This window comes from Semicossyphus pulcher, unplaced genomic scaffold (genome assembly GCF_022749685.1).
Source record: "Semicossyphus pulcher isolate SPU_LCO1_2020_fin unplaced genomic scaffold, fSemPul1.0.p SCAF_3, whole genome shotgun sequence".
In the NCBI taxonomy this organism is placed as follows: domain Eukaryota; kingdom Metazoa; phylum Chordata; class Actinopteri; order Labriformes; family Labridae; genus Semicossyphus; species Semicossyphus pulcher.
In genome coordinates, this window is record NW_027211704.1 from 18649533 (window position 1) to 18666974 (window position 17442).

The 17442-nt window shown below is 44.7% G+C and overlaps 1 protein-coding gene across 4 annotated transcripts in view; it reads right to left on the minus strand.

The window, feature by feature from the left end:
* srgap2 (SLIT-ROBO Rho GTPase activating protein 2) overlaps positions 1 to 17442 on the minus strand; it is a 57940-nt gene that overhangs the window by 3603 nt on the left and 36895 nt on the right. For 2 of the 4 annotated variants that reach the window (XM_069677581.1, XM_069677583.1), the window contains exons 4-20: positions 13690 to 13752; positions 11297 to 11500; positions 10831 to 10959; positions 8454 to 8675; positions 8179 to 8280; positions 7860 to 8057; positions 7665 to 7749; positions 7171 to 7198; positions 6870 to 6900; positions 6159 to 6219; positions 5902 to 5979; positions 5656 to 5790; positions 5448 to 5553; positions 3041 to 3265; positions 1441 to 1520; positions 887 to 1085; positions 44 to 181 (exon numbers count right to left, since the gene is read on the minus strand). In XM_069677581.1, coding sequence (XP_069533682.1) covers positions 44 to 181; positions 887 to 1085; positions 1441 to 1520; positions 3041 to 3265; positions 5448 to 5553; positions 5656 to 5790; positions 5902 to 5979; positions 6159 to 6219; positions 6870 to 6900; positions 7171 to 7198; positions 7665 to 7749; positions 7860 to 8057; positions 8179 to 8280; positions 8454 to 8675; positions 10831 to 10959; positions 11297 to 11500; positions 13690 to 13752 — 2084 coding nt within the window. Of the gene's footprint in view, positions 1 to 43; positions 182 to 886; positions 1086 to 1115; positions 1317 to 1440; positions 1521 to 3040; positions 3266 to 5447; positions 5554 to 5655; positions 5791 to 5901; positions 5980 to 6158; positions 6220 to 6869; positions 6901 to 7170; positions 7199 to 7664; positions 7750 to 7859; positions 8058 to 8178; positions 8281 to 8453; positions 8676 to 10830; positions 10960 to 11296; positions 11501 to 13689; positions 13753 to 17442 lie in introns of those variants that run through there. The other 2 variants (XM_069677582.1, XM_069677584.1) reach the window with 2 other exon arrangements.

The window sequence follows — 17442 nt, forward strand, 5'->3', positions numbered from 1 at the left end:
AATCTCAAATATACTGTCAAAAGTCTGTCAATATGAGACCCACTTGTTCAGGTTGGCCAGGTAGATGTCGGCCACATGAGCTCCAGTAGGAGAGGCAGCGCTGCCTCTAGTAGACACCCTCTCCTCCAGCAGGTCCCTGCTGTCTACATCGGGCTTTGGACTCCCCCTGCCTCCATCAGACCTGAAATATTGAATTATAAATCAATGCTAAGCCTCTGTCTTGATTCAAGCCAGCAGGAGAGAACTGTCTCTCACACTGACACATAAAGGTAAAGCTCACTGAAGTCTTCTGACTCATATCCAAACAGGCCACAGTCGGATCATGTAAGGCAGAGATGAAAGCTTTCTGCTGTACTAAATGAATCGTGAACGCTGACCATAATGCTAACAAACTGTTGAAAACTGATTTACCGAAAGGCAACTTTAGGGGGAAGTCCAGTCTTTTATGACTACTGGTGAAACAAACGTTTGACTCACAAGTTTTTGTTTTCACTTGGGCACCTTCTTCTTGCTACTATTTGGCTAGCCTTCACACCAGTGAAGAAAACCCTGACACTTATGTAAGCAAACGACTTTCCTGCATGAACACATCATGTAAGGTTGACAAGGAAGTGGATCTGCTATGATGAGCTGCGTGTCGTAGCAGATTAACTTCCTTAGCAGCAGGGATTTCCCGTAAACGTCTGCGTTTACTCTTGGTCAGATTAAAGAGCAAGTGTCATGTTTCCTGTAACCATGACTGTTTGGTTTAAGGGCCAGAAGTGATGAGTAAAATATCATCATAATATGTGAAGAAAAAGCCAGTTTATCTAATACAGAAATGTCTACATTTGTTATCTGGGCCTTATGCAGATAACTGATCAAGACTAGCGATATTGTATCTTACATGTCTTGGACCACGATGTACTGATGTGGTATCAGTCCATCCGCTCCGTTATGCCGTCCCTCCCACCAGTCTTCAGAGGCTCGCTGGAACAGGAGCAGAGACGCTCCCTTCTTGAATGAAAGCTCCCGAGGAGTCCGTCCGGAGTAGTCGAACCGAGCGATGGCTTCGATCGGGTCGGACTCTGAAACAGCCAAGGAGCCTGAGATTCAGAGGAGGGGAGGACGGACACAGGAAGTGACAGAGAGGAGAAGCGGGGTGGGAAGGGGGGAGGAGAGAGGGGAAGGCGTATTAGTGCCAAGCAGGTTAGTGCTGCTGTATCCGGTGACTGCACAAATGTTAAAAGCGCTGAGCAGTAACAAAGCAGCATGATTAACAAGCTACTGGGAGCAGGATGTGAGCTGTTTTTAATGGTTAGAGTGATTCAAAGTAACTGGTGAGAAAAGAAGAAGCAGATCTCATAAAACTGGTGACAAAAGGAAGCTGGCAATAATAGTAAGGTGTGTGTGTGTGTGTGTGCGTGTGTGTGTGTGTGTGTGTGTGTGTGTTTTGCGCACCATCTTCGCTGTTGTGGCGCACAGAGACGGTGTCAGGTGCTGGCTCTTCCACAAGGGGGGGCTCACAGTGTGGACTGTCACTACAGTGGACACAGAGAGCAGATGAGGTTAGAGGACATAAATACTTTAGTCCCAGACTTGCAAGATGACTCACATGCTGACCTCATATTCCTTCCTTTTTCTTTTTGTCTTTGACAACGTGCTGTAAAACTTGTGGAACAGATCATCACAATTTCCGAAAGCTCAAAGAAAGCCCAAACTTCTTTTGTTCAAACAACAGTCCAAAAGCCAAAGACATAAATGATAAAAAAAAGCAGTAAATCATCATGTTCAAGAAGCAGGAAGGTGCTCGTGTGCTGCTTAGAAAGTGAAACCATCAAATGGATTATCAAAATACTAAGCGAATTATATCGACTGATGGATCGATGCAGCTCAAATGTAGAGAAAGGTTTGGGTACATTTTATAACGTGTTTTTGCCAGGAGCAAATTTCTGTTTATTTTGCTTTGGCTTAAAAGTAGTTAAAGGAGGGCATTATGCTAATCCCAAGCTTCATATTTCTCTCTGTGATACCTGTGTAGTAGCTTAGCATATTTTACAGTTAAAAAAACTCCTAATTTTTCTCACACTGGTGCTCTGTGCAGGCCCTCATACAGCCTCTGCCTGAAAGGACTCAGTCAGCTCTGTCCCTTTAAGAAACCCCGCCCCTACAAGCCCGCTGTCTTCTGATTGGCCAGCTCTCTGAAGCCTGCTGAACGCGTAGAAAAAACTGTGTGAAACCTGGTGTTCACAGCAGCCTGCAGACTGAGCTGAGAAGCCTGGGAATTACTCCAACATACTTTAACCTACAGATTTGAAACTTCACCTACATTTAGCTTGGACATCCAACATCGTAACATATATACGTCTTAAAATGTGAAACAGCATATTACCCCCTCTTTAAATTTGCAGTACCAAATCTATATTAAGTCCAAAATCATCCTATTAAATACCTGTTTATGTGTATGTTTAAATTATTAAATGTAGACTCTAAAACCCAGTTCCAAGAAAAAGAACAGTGTTGATCACGTGACCTAAATTGTACCTAATACGGCCCTGAGAGCAAGGACGCCCAGCCCTGCCAATGAGAGATGACTTTCTGCTTTCACCTCTACTGTAAAGAACTCAGAGCTTCTACTGCAGTCCAAACAACTTCACTGAATGGCTGTAAGCATAATAAGTGGTGCCCAGGCTTGTCATTACAGTAAAATAGAACGTTGGCCCATGTGTGTATTGTTGTGTGTGTGAGTTTGTGCACGCTGTGCTCTCCCAGGCTGACGCGGTCAGGCGGTGCTTTAATCTCCTGTGTGATGGAGGGTAAGCTGATCCTCGTGGCCCCCTGGCCCTGAGTGGAGCAGACGAGCTGAGACCCCCATCACTCCCCAGCAGCCCCTAAATCAATCCCTTGCCTCCCCTCTCTCTGGCCTCTTCATCATCTCCAAACCCCCTCTAGTTAGAGATAAATTGGACACGACATCCCCTGCTGTGCTACTAGCTTTAGCAATTTAAATTCCTACCCTACATGAACTATCACTCCTAGAAATCTCGTCCCCTGCGCTCACCAGAAGTCGTCTCCTGCTCCGGGGATGATGTAGATGGGACCCTGCAGGTCCTGCGGTCCAGGGAAGATGGTGTCATGGTGGATGATGATAGTTTTAATGAGCTCGTTGACGTGGGCCTGGCAGGAGACCTGGTCGTTGCCCTCGGGGACAGACATCAGGGTGGGGCCGAAGCAGATGGCCAGGTTGTAGGGGTCCATCATGTTGTCCTCGCTGTACTGGGACAGGCTGGGAGGAAGGGAATAGGGTCATTCAGAGGGCATTACATCACTCTTATTTCTTAAACACATAAAATAAACAAAACTGACAACACACACAAACAAATGGAAAGGTTATGTATAACCTACAGCAACCGGATTGCACAAGGACCACATTAACCACCCCCAATCCTGCATCGATACATCACTGCATGTGCACACTGCGCTGCCGGTGATGGAGGCTCTGATGATGTGTGTGTGTTTCAGTGTGTGAGAAGAAGCAGGAGCATCGAGGTGATTATAAATCACTCGTGAAAAGAAGAAGCTCCCCTTCTGTCTGGGACTACATGGTTTACCCAGGAGTCTCAAATATCACGTCTCCCACGTCCCATTTCTCCTTTTTTTAAAGCATTGATTGGACGGCAGAATGTAGGTGTACAAACATGTACTGTGTACGCGCTACTGCACCAAGCAAAGAACACTTGCTGAAAAGAAAAAGCTTTTCATCGCACATATTTTTGGTGTAAACTACTCCTCACTAAGACACAAGCCTTACAAAAGCTCTCGGGCTGATAGGGGACTATTATAAGGATCTTAAGTAAAGCTCTTTGGGGGAATTTGTATTTTTCAAGAGTTTGGGTTTCTGACTGATGTGAGCCAAGTGAGACACCGCATGTATATTCGGTTATACAAATAAACTTGACTTGAAGTGGAAAACTGAATCATTCCTCCGGGCAGGAAGCTTCCAGTTTGTTTCTTGACTAGTAAAGTGGTAGACATATCTTTGCACTTTGGGCTTTCATTAGGGTCCACACTTGAAACCACACAAAGGTTACAGGATGTTTAGATTTGGAGTGAGAAGGCCAAATGAAGGCCTCTTAACCTCATTGTGCTGTTTATGGACCTACTGAGTGTTTGTGGGGTTACATTGGAGGATTGGAGGAGCTGTTTCACAGAGTGCATTTGATTCCTTTTACCTTAGACTCTGTCCAACGTATGTGATAGTTAATTCTATCTTGTTTAATGGTGATTAAAGAGGGTTTCTTCATCATCATTGGACTTTACTCTACGGTAAGATTTTTTTTCTAAATGATTGATATTGAAATTAATTTACTTTTGGTGTCATATTTTATTGTGACCCATTTTGGCTGTAATTAAAAAGATCTAGGAGGAAGGCTGTGATTTCAAATTACACATTTATTTCTAAATGGTCTTTTTTTTACTCTACCCTACAATGACGTGTTTACAGTAAGTGTAGGCAGGGTGCTCAACAGTTAATTCTGAACAAGTAATCTGATTGGACAAGAGGAATTCCATGAGTGCTGATATAAAGAACAACATCAATGGGACTTTTCACTCTGTGTATCACTCCGCCTCAGCCAGGTGTTCTGAATACTGTTAATTAACATTACAGCAGACTGAGTATGTCTACATCGATCAAGCTGGTACCTCTGAATCACACAGCAGACTCTTATCTCACTGGTTATTGATAAATTAAAACCTACAGATAAATGTACACGTGAAAAACAGCTGATCTGTGGTAACCTGGTGACACAGAGTGCAGGAGAATGTTGGGGTTGCTTAGCAACAAAAGTCCAGTTTCAGTTAAGTTGTGAAACTAGTTTAGTTGGTGGACCAAAAAACAATCTGTTGTTGATTATTACTGTTTACTTCTATTTCCTGCCTGTATCACTTGTATAAAAGCAATATCACACTTGAGGTCGTGCTGTTGTACTGAATATCCGCACGGCTGTAATTATCTGAGATGATATTCAGTCACTCCCTCTCATGTGACACAAGCCTCTCAGGGTGCTGTCATTTACTTTTGATTATCTTTATTTCATATTTTGTTTACAGGGTGATGTTGGTTTAATTTTGTAATAGTATCTGTCCGTGCCTTGTGTGTCTACTTCATCCATGCTCCACTAACCAGCATTGTTCTCTTACACTGATCCAGGCTGTGCATTTCTCAAACTGCAAAAACAAACACTTGGCCTCTTTTGAACCGTACGCCTCAGGACTGAAGATATTGTGAAACTCAAACATTAAAAAGCTGTCACACCGGTTTTCCCTGTCACACTGCTGAACGCAGTTCAATGTGCAGTTGTTCTTACTTTAATTGTAACTTTATTGACAGAGCGTGTAGTGTAAACTCTAGATTCTTGGTGTGTGTGTGTGTGTGTGTGTGTGTGTGTGTGTGTCCTGCGACTCACTGGTTCAGGAAAGCAAACAAGTATCTCATAACGATGAGGGTTTTGCTCGGCAGAGATTGCAGAACTTTCTTAATGTGGACCGCCCGCTCCTGCAGACTCTCCATCGCTGGAAAATAGAAGCAACCATGACACCCGGGAGATTACTCAATCAGGCAGATAAATACACACTCGCACACAAAGCAGACACAAGGATGGATGGGACACTTACAGACGCAGGATATGAGGTCATGGAAGACTTCCTTTGGGAAGAGGGCGTGGTCCAGTCCTCTGAAGTAGAGCTTCAGAACGCCAGCAATGGAGTCCATGTCGTGATCGTTCTGGTCCCCTGCCAGCGGGTCCTCACCTTCATCCGGAGAGAGGAGGGAGATAGAGAAGGAAGGAGAGGAAAGATATAAAGAACAGGACAAACTCAGCCTGTTTTAAGATGCTCATGTTTCCTTCTGGATGGTCTTACCTCTCTCAAAGGCATTCTTGATGTCATTGACTTCCACCTGAGAGCCTGAAACTCTGAAGATGCCCTCATGCTGAAGACCTACACAGACAGAAACACACACCAGGGTCAGAGATTGTCCTTTTTTGTACTTCAAAACTACAAAGTTCTGGTTGTATCCTCGGTATAAGCATACACACCAATCCCATAAAAATGCAACCAATCAGAGCGCAGAAAAAGCTGATGCTACACCTATCAATTCACTGGAAAATTTCCCTCACCATGGCGACTGATGAAGCGGATGCAGCTCTCCACCATCAGAGGAATGGCTTCTGCGGAGTCCTGAAACAGAGGAAGAAGAATGAATCCCGATAGAGGAAGACAAGGCAGGAGACCGGTGTGGACATAAAGCACAGTACACTTCCTGTCAGGAGGATTTCCGCACATGCATCGGCGCACACGTTTATGTGTGTCAGGGAAGAGGTTGGGCGCAGCACCCAGCTGTTGCTAGGAGACAGCGCTTTTTTGCCTTTCCCTTTGTTTGTTTGGGATTCCCAGAAATCTGCAGGAGGTGAAGGCTGTGGATTACGTGTTGGACGATGTGCAAGGCACTAATATGTGAAGCTCAGTGTTGCTTTAACGGGTTAAAAAGAAAACTTAATCTTAATATCATTTTAAATTAACAAACATTTTGATTTATATTTAAAGTGAGAGCTGATGGCTGTAACACCAGGCAGCCACAAGGGGGAGCCCTGAACATGAGGTTCCCCTGTGGAGCGGTTGCTTTTGATCACTAATGTGTCTGTTTGCATGTGTGTGTCCAAAAACCTGTAGATATAAATGTTTATAATCGTGTGTCGGGTTACACGTCCCGATATGGAGGACTTTGTGAGTAACATGTGGCTTGAGTTAAAGCTGCAGCGGCCCTTACGGAGAAGCTGACAGCCGCTCAGAAACAAACACACACACATACACTTATGACAGATAATTACCTGCTTCCGTACCGACGAGTTTCTCCGTCCGCTACACAGAGGGAGAGAGGGGAGAGAAAGGGAAAACAGCACTCTGTCATTATGTCTCCAGAGGAAAGTCTATTTATACTCACAACTCTGGTAACGCTGGATTTGTATACACAGACACATATGCACATGTGTTGAGAATATCTATAAACAGTCGCGGGGAAAATAATAGGCCACGCTGCCAAGAAATAGAGCTCAAACTTTGCTATATTATGTATGTGTGTGTGTGTGTGTGTGTGTGTGTGAGCATGGTTCCTTCCTTCACCACACCTACCTGGCAAGGCAACAGTCAGTCTTCTGACCTAAAGGAGGGAGAAACAGGAAGAGGGGGAGGGGAGAGAAGAGACAGAGAGAGATAGACGGTTATAGTAGCAGCAGGACACGCGAGGAAGCGACTTCAGATGGAGGGAAGCAGAAAACAAACTTCCCACTTAAGCTGTACACACACGACTAAGGAGAGGCTTTCCTGTCGGGTCGTGGAAGAGAGGACTCATTCGAGCGCTTCCTCACGCTTTAACACACAGCTGCATCCACATATGTTCATTGTCACAGTGACCTTGCCCTACACACACACAGCTTATATTTTAAACTCACTCGACTTCCCTGTGTGTATCCCGCTAATCTAACCTCTACTCTGCTCCTTGTTCTGCCTCTGGGCACCGAGCCTTTCCTGATCCGTCTCCCAGTACACACACACACACACACACAGACAGGACACGAGAACAATGTCTAAAAGGGAATGAAGGACACTATGCCAGTCCGACTCACTCTCTCCGAGGGTCTTCTCAATCAGGTCGTGCTTGGCCTCCAGCTTTGTGATCAGGTTCCTGCCTTCCAGAAACTCCTTCAGCTTCTATAACACACACAGAAACACACACTGGAGTCAGAAGTGTGCAGATTATGCTCATAAATGCACATGTCAAAGGATTCCTGGGAGGTCACAGAGCAATGACAGGCCCTAACCGTGAAGTAAAACTGCTCCGTCTCCTGCTGATTGGCTCGTCGTTTGGCCAGGCTGGGCTTGCTCAGATATGATTCGCTGAAAGTGGACTTGACCGACTCCATGCTGTTGCTGTGGTGGAAGCAGTCCGACACATCGAAGTCCTCCACCGTCACCATGTCCTGGATGGTGGACAGAGTGGCCTCCATGGTTTTCTTCACCTGTTGAAGAGAAGGAAAGATATAAAGCAGAAGATGTGATTACACACACGAGCCAGCTGCAATAAACGGAGGCGGAACCAGATGAATGAATCATATCAGAGGAATCACAAGGATGTCTGACCTCCTCGTTCTCAATCTTGAGTGTGGAGAGGCGGGACTGCAGCTGCTGACACCTCTGGAGCAGCTCGCTTTCCACCGGCTGCTGTGCACACATCACTCCCATCTACACCCACACACACACAGAACAAAGTACAGAGTGAGACACATAACAATTTGCAGCTCTAAACTCCCTGATTCTGCTCTTCCCAGTGTGCAGACTTGAGCTTCAGTAAGAAGCCATTATCAGAGAAGAAAAGACACAGCGCATAATAAAGGCCTCGAGCAGTAGTTCTGTACCGTGTCTCCCATGTGGGACTGGAAGTCAAAGCGAGCTGGGGGGCAGAAGACGTTGTTGTAGGTCTCCATCAGCTTCTGTTTGTCCCCGTTGGCCTCCAGGCTCTCTGCAGCTCCATCCAGCGTCTCCAGGCCCGAGTGTTTGGACGTCTCTACGTTCTGCTCTGCAGACAGGTAGGTCCTCAGGGCGCGGTGCAGGCTGGCATGGTAGCCGAGGTCACAGCACTGTGGAACAAAATAAGACTACATGAACACATGTGGCATGGCTGGAAAAAAACACATTGGGAAAAGAAATAAAGAGGAGCAAAATCATGTTAGTGATTGGATTAAAGATGTTCTGACCATTTTAACAGAACAGGATAAGCAGTATAGATAATGGATGTATACTACTAAACCTGTATGGATATGATATGATTGCTGTTGTTGTTGTATGGGCTCAGTTTAAAGCCTTAAAAATATATGAAATTATGTGAAAAACATCATACAGGGATTATTAATGCCTGACAACTTTCTTTTAAAATTGTATTTTGACAGTCAGTCAGAACTGAAAGACAACATAAATAAATCTCCCTCGTTAAACTGCTCTGAAGTGACACTGATTTCTGAACCTCATTATTCAGTGTTTGACCTGCTTTAACTGCTGACATTTTGAAAGCTCTGACTAACATTGCACCCTCTGTTAGCTACGCACTTAGTGAATAATAACCTGAAATCAGTTCTTAATCATCGCTCTAAAACAGCAGTTGCAACCACACATACTGTATAGCCATGACAGCAGCATTGGGCAACTTGCTGTAAAGGCTACTTAAGAAATATCACACTCGAGGTTGTGATGTTGTACTGAATATCATCACGGCTGTGATTATCAGCGTCACTCGGCCTGAGGCGTCGTGCCTATGACCAAATCGCAGCCGTGCTGATATTCAGTCCAACATCACAACCTCGAGTGTGAAATTGCTTTGATACAACAGTTACAAGCAGCAAACAGTAAAAAGGAACAATTAATAACAGATTACTTTTTGCTCCACTAACTCAACTAGTCCCACAACTTAACTGAAACTGGACTTTTGTTGCCAAGCAACCCAAACATTCTCCTGCACTCTGTGGGCCCGATCAGACAGAGCGCGTTTTGCAGGCTGTGAAACGCGAGGCGCAGCGCAGTGCCTTTTTTGTTGAAGCCTAGGGTTAAAGAAAGAGCAGCTCGCTGCGCCTTTTTTATTACTGTTGTGAAGGCAACCACCGAATCATTAGCTGTCATTAACTTAACCGTTATATTGTAAACTGTAAATCCGATTGGACAATGGGAAAAAACAGCAATGACACTGGGCGCTTTCCTGCTTTGAGTTGAAGTTTTTTCGACTCGAGGCGCTCAGAGCGTTTACTAAAAAACGCGAGGCACTCTACAACGCAAAAGCAGCACGCAAAAAGCGTCCCTCTCATTGAAAACAGGGACAAAAGACCCCGGCTGCTAGAACGTGATCGTTCTGATCGGGCACCGTGTCCACAGGTTACCACAGATCAGCTGTTTTTTATCATTTATCTGTAGGTTTTAATTTATCATCAACCAGTGAAATAAGAGTCTGCTGCGTGATTCAGAGGTACCAGCTTGATCAGTGTAGACACACACAGTCTGCTGTAATGTTTAACAGGATTCAGAACGCCTGGAGGCGGAGTGATACACAGAGTGAGAAGTCCAAGTGATGATGCACTCTATATGTCATCACTCATGGAATGCCTCTTATCCAATCAGATTACTTGTTCAGAATTAACTGTTGTACAAAGTTCTTGAGCAACAAAGATGACAGAAAGTATTTCTGGTTAAACAAGTTGATTTTTTCAGGTCTATAATCAGACTTGTTGATACCTGATCCCTCATATTAGGCAGAACTGGAGGCTATTATGAGGCATTGGTGTCACAACAAGTGTAGTTGAATGCCCCTTAGAGTTTGGTCATTTAGCTTCATAGTTATGTTGAAGACTGCTGCACTGCAACTTCCATGTGTACCATAATGGCTGATATAATAAAGATAAAATGAAGCTGCCAAATACAACCACACCCTGATCTGTTAAAGGGTTAAAGGCCTTGTTTATGGATCATACTGGTGATATTCCATTATAAACCCCTCAATACTAAGGACCACATGGGGTTGGATCAGGTGAATTCACAGAGCGACAACACCCCTCTGATGGGAAGAGTGCTGGGAAGCAAAGAAACAAAGAAGAGAGAACACGCTGAGAGGGAGGCCACTCCACTGCCTTCATTAGGAGCACTGACGCTAATGCGAAGAGACCGAGCGAGGGGCCACCACTGGCACCGCACAGACACACACACAACATGTCTCATAATGTTAGCTTACAAATAGAGTGTGTTCATACTCACGTCAATGATGTCGGAGAGGTCGTGGATGTAATATTTGAAGACACAGCTGTTGGTGGCCTCGAGCGCTAGCAGGTATTCGTTCCTGGCCTTGATGGCCTTCAGCCTGTTCTCTGTGTACTTGGCTTGTCTCTGATAGGAGAGAGAGAGAGAGGAGAAGGAGAGGGGGAAAAAAGGAAAGGAGAGAAGGAAGGAAATCAGCAAGAAGAAGGGTAATGACGGGGAGAGAGAGGGAGGGATGATACGTGTTAGAGTGAAACGCCTCGGTATTGATTGTGGATAATAAGAAGTGCAGAGCCATGTTTGTGTGACAGGCCCCAGCTGTGCCAGACAAGGTTAGCAATAATCCAGTCGTGCACTTGTAAATCATTCATGAGAGAGACACATTGTAAGTCAGTGTGACAACAGGTGGAGCACGCTGAAACAGCTTTCCTTTCCCCTCCCCCTCCACGTCCGTCCTCCTCCTCACCTTCTCCTTCATCTTCTCGATCTTTTTGACACTGGAGCGGCGGACGGGTTTCTCGTCCGTCTTGATGCTGGCCAAGGTGTCGGGGGAACGCGGCGTCTGGCGGTCAGAGCGCCCCATCTGCTTCTCCTCCTGCTTCTCCGCCTCCTTCAGCTTGGACTCAGCGTTGATGCTGTCAGTGTTGTACATGTGGTACGTCTTCATCACCTGGGAACAGGGGACGAGATATGCAGGAGGATAATTAGGCGCTTGCTTTCCCATTGTGTCTCTTACTTTAATTTCTTGGCTCTGGGTCAACAGTGGGATTACGCCGGTCATTTTAATAAGAGTGGAATATTGAAGCTCTATTCACAGACATGTTTTTTAGACAGAACCAGTGCTGGCTTTAAAAACGACTGCAGCGAATGAGTCATAAAACCAGCCTCTTCTACTGTACGACACCACTGCGCTCGGACATGGTGGTACGAGTTTGACATGACGAGTTAAACACATGAAACGAGCCAGCGTGTGCACTGTCAGCCTTATTTCATTGACCACCACCAGAGCCATCATTACACAGCGCTAACCCCTCCATAACACTGCAGACAGACACTCCTTCCTGTATGAGTTTGCATGTGAGCATGTGCGCGTCACTCAAACCAGATCTATTTCTATCTCTTACTATATGCTATAATTACAGCATAAGACCTGCTTTTATGGGCCTGGCTGAGCTGAGGCAATACAGTCGCTTGCTGCTCAGAGCTTCTGTGGGAGGAAACTTTGCCCACACACACACACACACACACACACACACAGTGAAACACACTCTGATTGCCTCAGTCTATTTGGCAGTTATATGGCAATGAGTAACCAGCCGCTATGATGCCCCTGACAGCGTGAGAAGTCCAAAACAATAGACAGTTATTATTTCTGATATATCAGCGATCAAATCAGGCGGCCCAAATAGTAGGATGTACACAACAACAGTGCCTTACAGAAGCATGAGTGTGCAGGTCTACAGCCGTGCTAGCAGCTCTGTCAGACCATACTTAGGCACAGCAGTACTTTGAGCTAAACGGTTACGTCAGGCAGCAAGCTGACACACTCATAGTGACAATGCAAACATGCTGATGTTCAGTGGGTTTAATGTTTGGTCTGGTAACCTAATTAGCACTGAAGCCAAAGTACAGGTGAGGCTGATGAGAATGTAATTGGTGTTGCAGGTATGTTCATGAACAAAAGTTATTAAGATTAAAATTCTGACACAATGACGTTAACTTAAAGAGGGGGCATTATGCTAACAATGTTGGATGTCCAGACTTAATGTGGGTGAAGTTTTAAAATCTGTAGGTTAAAGTATGTTGGAGTAATCCTCAGGCTTCTCAGCTCAGTCTGCAGATTGCTGTGAACGCCAGGTTTCACACAGTTTTTTTATACACGCAGCCTCAGCAGGCTTCGGAGAGCTGGCCAATCAGAAGAAAGCGGGGTTGTAGGGGCGGGGTTTCTTAAAGGGACAGAGCTGACTGAGTGGTTTCAGGCAGAGGCTGTGTGAGGGCCTGCACAGAGCACCAGTGTGAGAGATGAGTTTTTTTAACTGTAAATTATGCTAAGCTACTCCACAGGTATCATAGAGTGAAATATGAAGCTTAAACACACACACACACACACCCCTTTGTATGAGGTACTTAACACTAAGTGTGTTACCTACAGTAGATACTGGTTAGCAGGGCCCCTGTTAAGAGAGGCCAGCTGGAGCACCAACACAGAAACTACGCTGTAGACTGCTGTGAGCACAGTACGCATCAAAACATGTTTTTTGCCAGTAAAAAAATCCCACCTAAAAATCCCATCAGTGTGTTCTTTATTTTGAATCTAATCACAGCTTCACCCAACCCGTCAGACAACCTTTGTCTTTGATACCCTCAGGATGTTACAATTCATCTGTTATAAGGAATATTAAATGTCAGCCTGTCTGAGGGGCAAGAGGAATTAATATTTGTACAAAACTTGTGGCAATCCGTTCTATAAGTAAAAGTTGGGGTATATAAGTCTGAACCAAAGTTGTAAACAGACTGAACAACAGCTACTATATCGAGCCAAGCTGCTAGTGTGGCTAATAATCCTTAATCCTTGTGGCTAAATGCCTCTTTAATCTCCATGTCCGGTTTTGTGTTATCAGATTATGTTGGAGTTATAGCATTGTTAGAGTTCATCCCTGTAGAAATGCACCTTTGGTTTTGAGCTATGCTGTAAAATAAAATTCCTTTTAAATCCCATAACACCTTGTGAGGACCACACTGCAAACCCTGACACTACAAGTGCACTGATTTCCCCTCTGAGCTGCAGGGTGTAAGTGAGTTGCAACACATAATTATGGATCTTCATAGTGTGATTGCAGTGTCAGTGGTTTCTCTTACCGTGTAAAGCTCATTAAGAACTTTCATCAGGTCCTCCTGCAGCTGCACACCGACCTCTTTGCTCTGAAGAGACACAGAGAGAAAAAGATTAATGTAGCTAACTGCCCGAACCATCAGCTCAGAGTCATTACAGCGGGGTCTATCCTCCGTCCATCTTAGCGGTCTTCTCTGTCAAGCAATGACAGCCGAACCCCACTCAGTCATGTGGTCATGACACAGCCCCATCATCAGTCAAGACTAGATACTCTGGGTAAATGGGAGCGGAGGAGTCGATGGCGCAGATAAATGAGAGGGGCGGTAATGGAATCGACGGATGCTTCAGATTCTGATCTTTACGTGTCGGCAGGGGAAAAAAAGAGCAAGACAGAGAGGGTAAGAGGACGGCAGAGCTGAAGAGAGAGGGCAGGATGAGGAAGTTGCGAAAGATAGAAAAGAGACAAAAAGGGAGGACGGGGAGTAAAACAGGCACCACCATTCTCCGGACAGAACTGCCAGGACCATCGAGTGACTGATGACTTCACAGCAGCACACAGATCAGTCGACTCCAAGCGCTCTCATTTACAGCTCCTTATATACTATTAAATTAGAGGCATAAACTAGCTCCAAAGGAACCATATATGTGCACACAGAAAAATAAGGGGCTTAAGTTGAAAGCAGACAGGTGAAGAGAAGCGAGGGAGATGCCAAAGGGAAAGTAAAGGAGAAGAGACAAAAATAGCAAAGAGAGTCAGACAAAAAAATGAAGGAATGCAGAATTAAAGCAAAAACAGATTTCTTCAGCGTATGTTCAGCATCTGTCTTCTTCTGAAGGAGGGCACAGAACGGTTGGAGGCTACAGTCAGGCTGCAGAGGTAACTTAAGCCAGTAAGGAAAAGTGAGGGAGAGGAAGGTGTTTACATGCTGCAGGAGAGATATGGTGGGGTCATGAAACAAAAGAAAACAGACATCAAATTTATTGCTCTATTTGGTAGAATTACAGAGAGCTTGAAGGTCAGCAGCAGAGAGGCGAGAGCTGCAGAGGGAGGAAGGAAGAGATTTACGGTAGCGCAGTGAAAGAAAGAGGTAACAGGATAACTGAGTTTGTCCCGCCCTCGCTCTTTAAAGTGCTGCGGGAGGCACGTATAAGGTGACAACCAGAAAGACTACAGCCAATCAAAAAGCAATCAGCCGTGGCCGAGCCCTCCTATCTATCAACTGTGGATTGTGACCTTTGCACTTCTCATTTTGCCTGTGGTCGCCTGTGAGGCTCAGCAGGACCGCAACAGGAAGTAGCAGCTAGCGCGCTTCATTAGCCCTGATGGTGTGGTCCTGGGTGAAACTTTGTAACTGATTAAAACAGTTTGACTCGTTAGTGCGACAAGATCTCATCAGAGTGTAGTTCTGCACAACTTTCCACTCTGGCTGAGATTAATGTGTTGACTACTTTAATACGAGCTGTGTGTGTGTGTGTGTGTGTGTGTCAAGGCCCCTGGCACTACTAGCATTCATGCCACTGACTGGAAATGTCGTAAACGAACTAATTATCTACTTAATTAGCCATCAGAGTGTTCTCTGTGTGTGTGCGTGTGTGTGTTTGTGCAGCGTGTTTATGACCCACACTTGATGGAAGCCACCCGCGTGCCAAAGAACAACCAGTGTGATAAAAATGGAAATCAATGCCCATGACTCGACAAAGAGTGAGGGAAAAAGGAGAGAAAGTGTGCGTGTTTTATGACGGAGAATGTATCTGGTAGAAAAATGAGTGAGGTCGATTGTGTGTGTGTGTTCACAGCCTGCAATCAGGCTGTAAATGTAGCTCAAAGACAACCTATCAGGCTTTCAATCAGCAGCCTCTGCCATCACATTCCAGACAGAGACTGCATCACTTTGCCTTCAGTGTGCACGCTTACCTTATTATACTTGTGAGGATTACATTCTTTTACACCCTTTCCTTATCCCTACTCACTTTTTTAACCTTACCTTAACTTTAGACTCATCGTGCAGAGCAACAAAGGACGCAAGAGTAAGGGAAAACACGCTCTGACACTAAACTGTTAAACCTACAGGAGATTAGAGATATAACAGTACACAAATAAACACTAAATTCCTGCTTGTATCTAAGTGTGATGTTTCCTCTCTCCTCGACTGCATTTCCCTCAGTCCTGTATATCTGCCTCTCCACATCTCCTCTTCCTTTCCATCCCCCTGCCTCGTCTCGTCTCTCTGACACAAGCTAGACGGAGATCAGAGCAGACCGGGACGGAGCTTCTGTATGTACCACAGACAACATAAACTCTCCTGGCCCTGAGGTTCAACTGACTCGCTGTCAGTCAACAAATCAGTCATGACAGAAAATCGATGCTGGAGAGAAAGACGGACATGACATGGATTCAGCTTAACAGACTATAGTTTCTACTGTGTACTTTAAAAACAACATTTGAAGCAGTACTGTACTTGTAAACAATAAATAATGTAATAATGTAAATAATAAACCAGCATGTGTTATTTTAAAAGTAAAAAACATAATAAATCTCACCGCTTTCACATTGTAGCCACATTCCTCTGACTTACAGCCCGCTGTTGGAAGCTGAAAAGCTGCTATTGTCTTATTGCAGTGTACTAAAGTCCTTTTAAATCTTATAAAGTATTATCATTTAACTCTTTCCTGATTGATCAGCAACCTAAAAGACAAACAACATTGAAAAACCAGAGGGGCAACAGGCCATATTTAAAGCTAAAACGACATATGTGATAACGACTTAGCTAACATTGCACCACAGCTAATGCTAGCATGAGCCCTTCCTAGCTAACATTATCGTTAGCTAGGTTATTATGCTGTATCTACTGTTTCTACTGTATTGTATAACACTATTCAACAGTTATGTTAGCATTCCAACACTGTGTAGCTAACACTTCTGTTAGCTAGATTGTTATGCCTCTCCTATTGTATCATATGACAGTATCAAATGGTTAAGTTAGCATTCGGCAAGGTCCTAGCTAACGGGAATGTTAGCTAGAGAAATTGCGAAATGCTGACATAAGCTAATGTCTGACATGACGGTTGCCGAGGGTTATTAAATACACTGCCTGGCCAGAAAAAAAGTCACCACCTGGATTTAACTAAACAAAAAGGTAAGAGCCTTCCATTGGAAAATGACTGCAGTGATTAATATGTGTCAGCTGGCAACAAGTTATTTAACCCTAACTAATGCAGTGAGTAGCTTCTCATTTCTTAAACAGACATGTCAGAAGACATATCCCGTGGTCGTGGAAAATATGTGAAACAACTAAGGAGATGCATTATTATCCAACGCAGTATTAAAACCAGGAAGGATAGAGGGGAACCATCATCTTCGAGGAAGAAATGTGGTCTTGAATGATCGTGATCAGAGATCACTTAAACGTTTGGTGAAATCAAATCGTAAAGATCAACAGCAGAACTTGCGGCTGTGTTTAATTGTGAAAGTAAGAGCATTTCTACACGCATAATGTGAGGAGAACTCAAAGGATTCAGACTAAACAGCTGTGTAGTCTTTAGAAAACCACTCATCAGTGAGGCTAATCGGAAGAAAAGGCTTCACTTTGCTAGTGAGCATAAAGATTGGACTCTGGAAAAAGGTCATGTGGCCTGATGAGTCCAGATTTACCCTGTTCCAGAGTGATGGGCGCATCAGGGTAAGAAGAGAGGCAGATGAAGTGACACACGCATCATGCCTTGTACCTACTGTACAAGCCTGTGTGGGCAGCGTTATAATCTGGGGTTGCTTCAGTTGG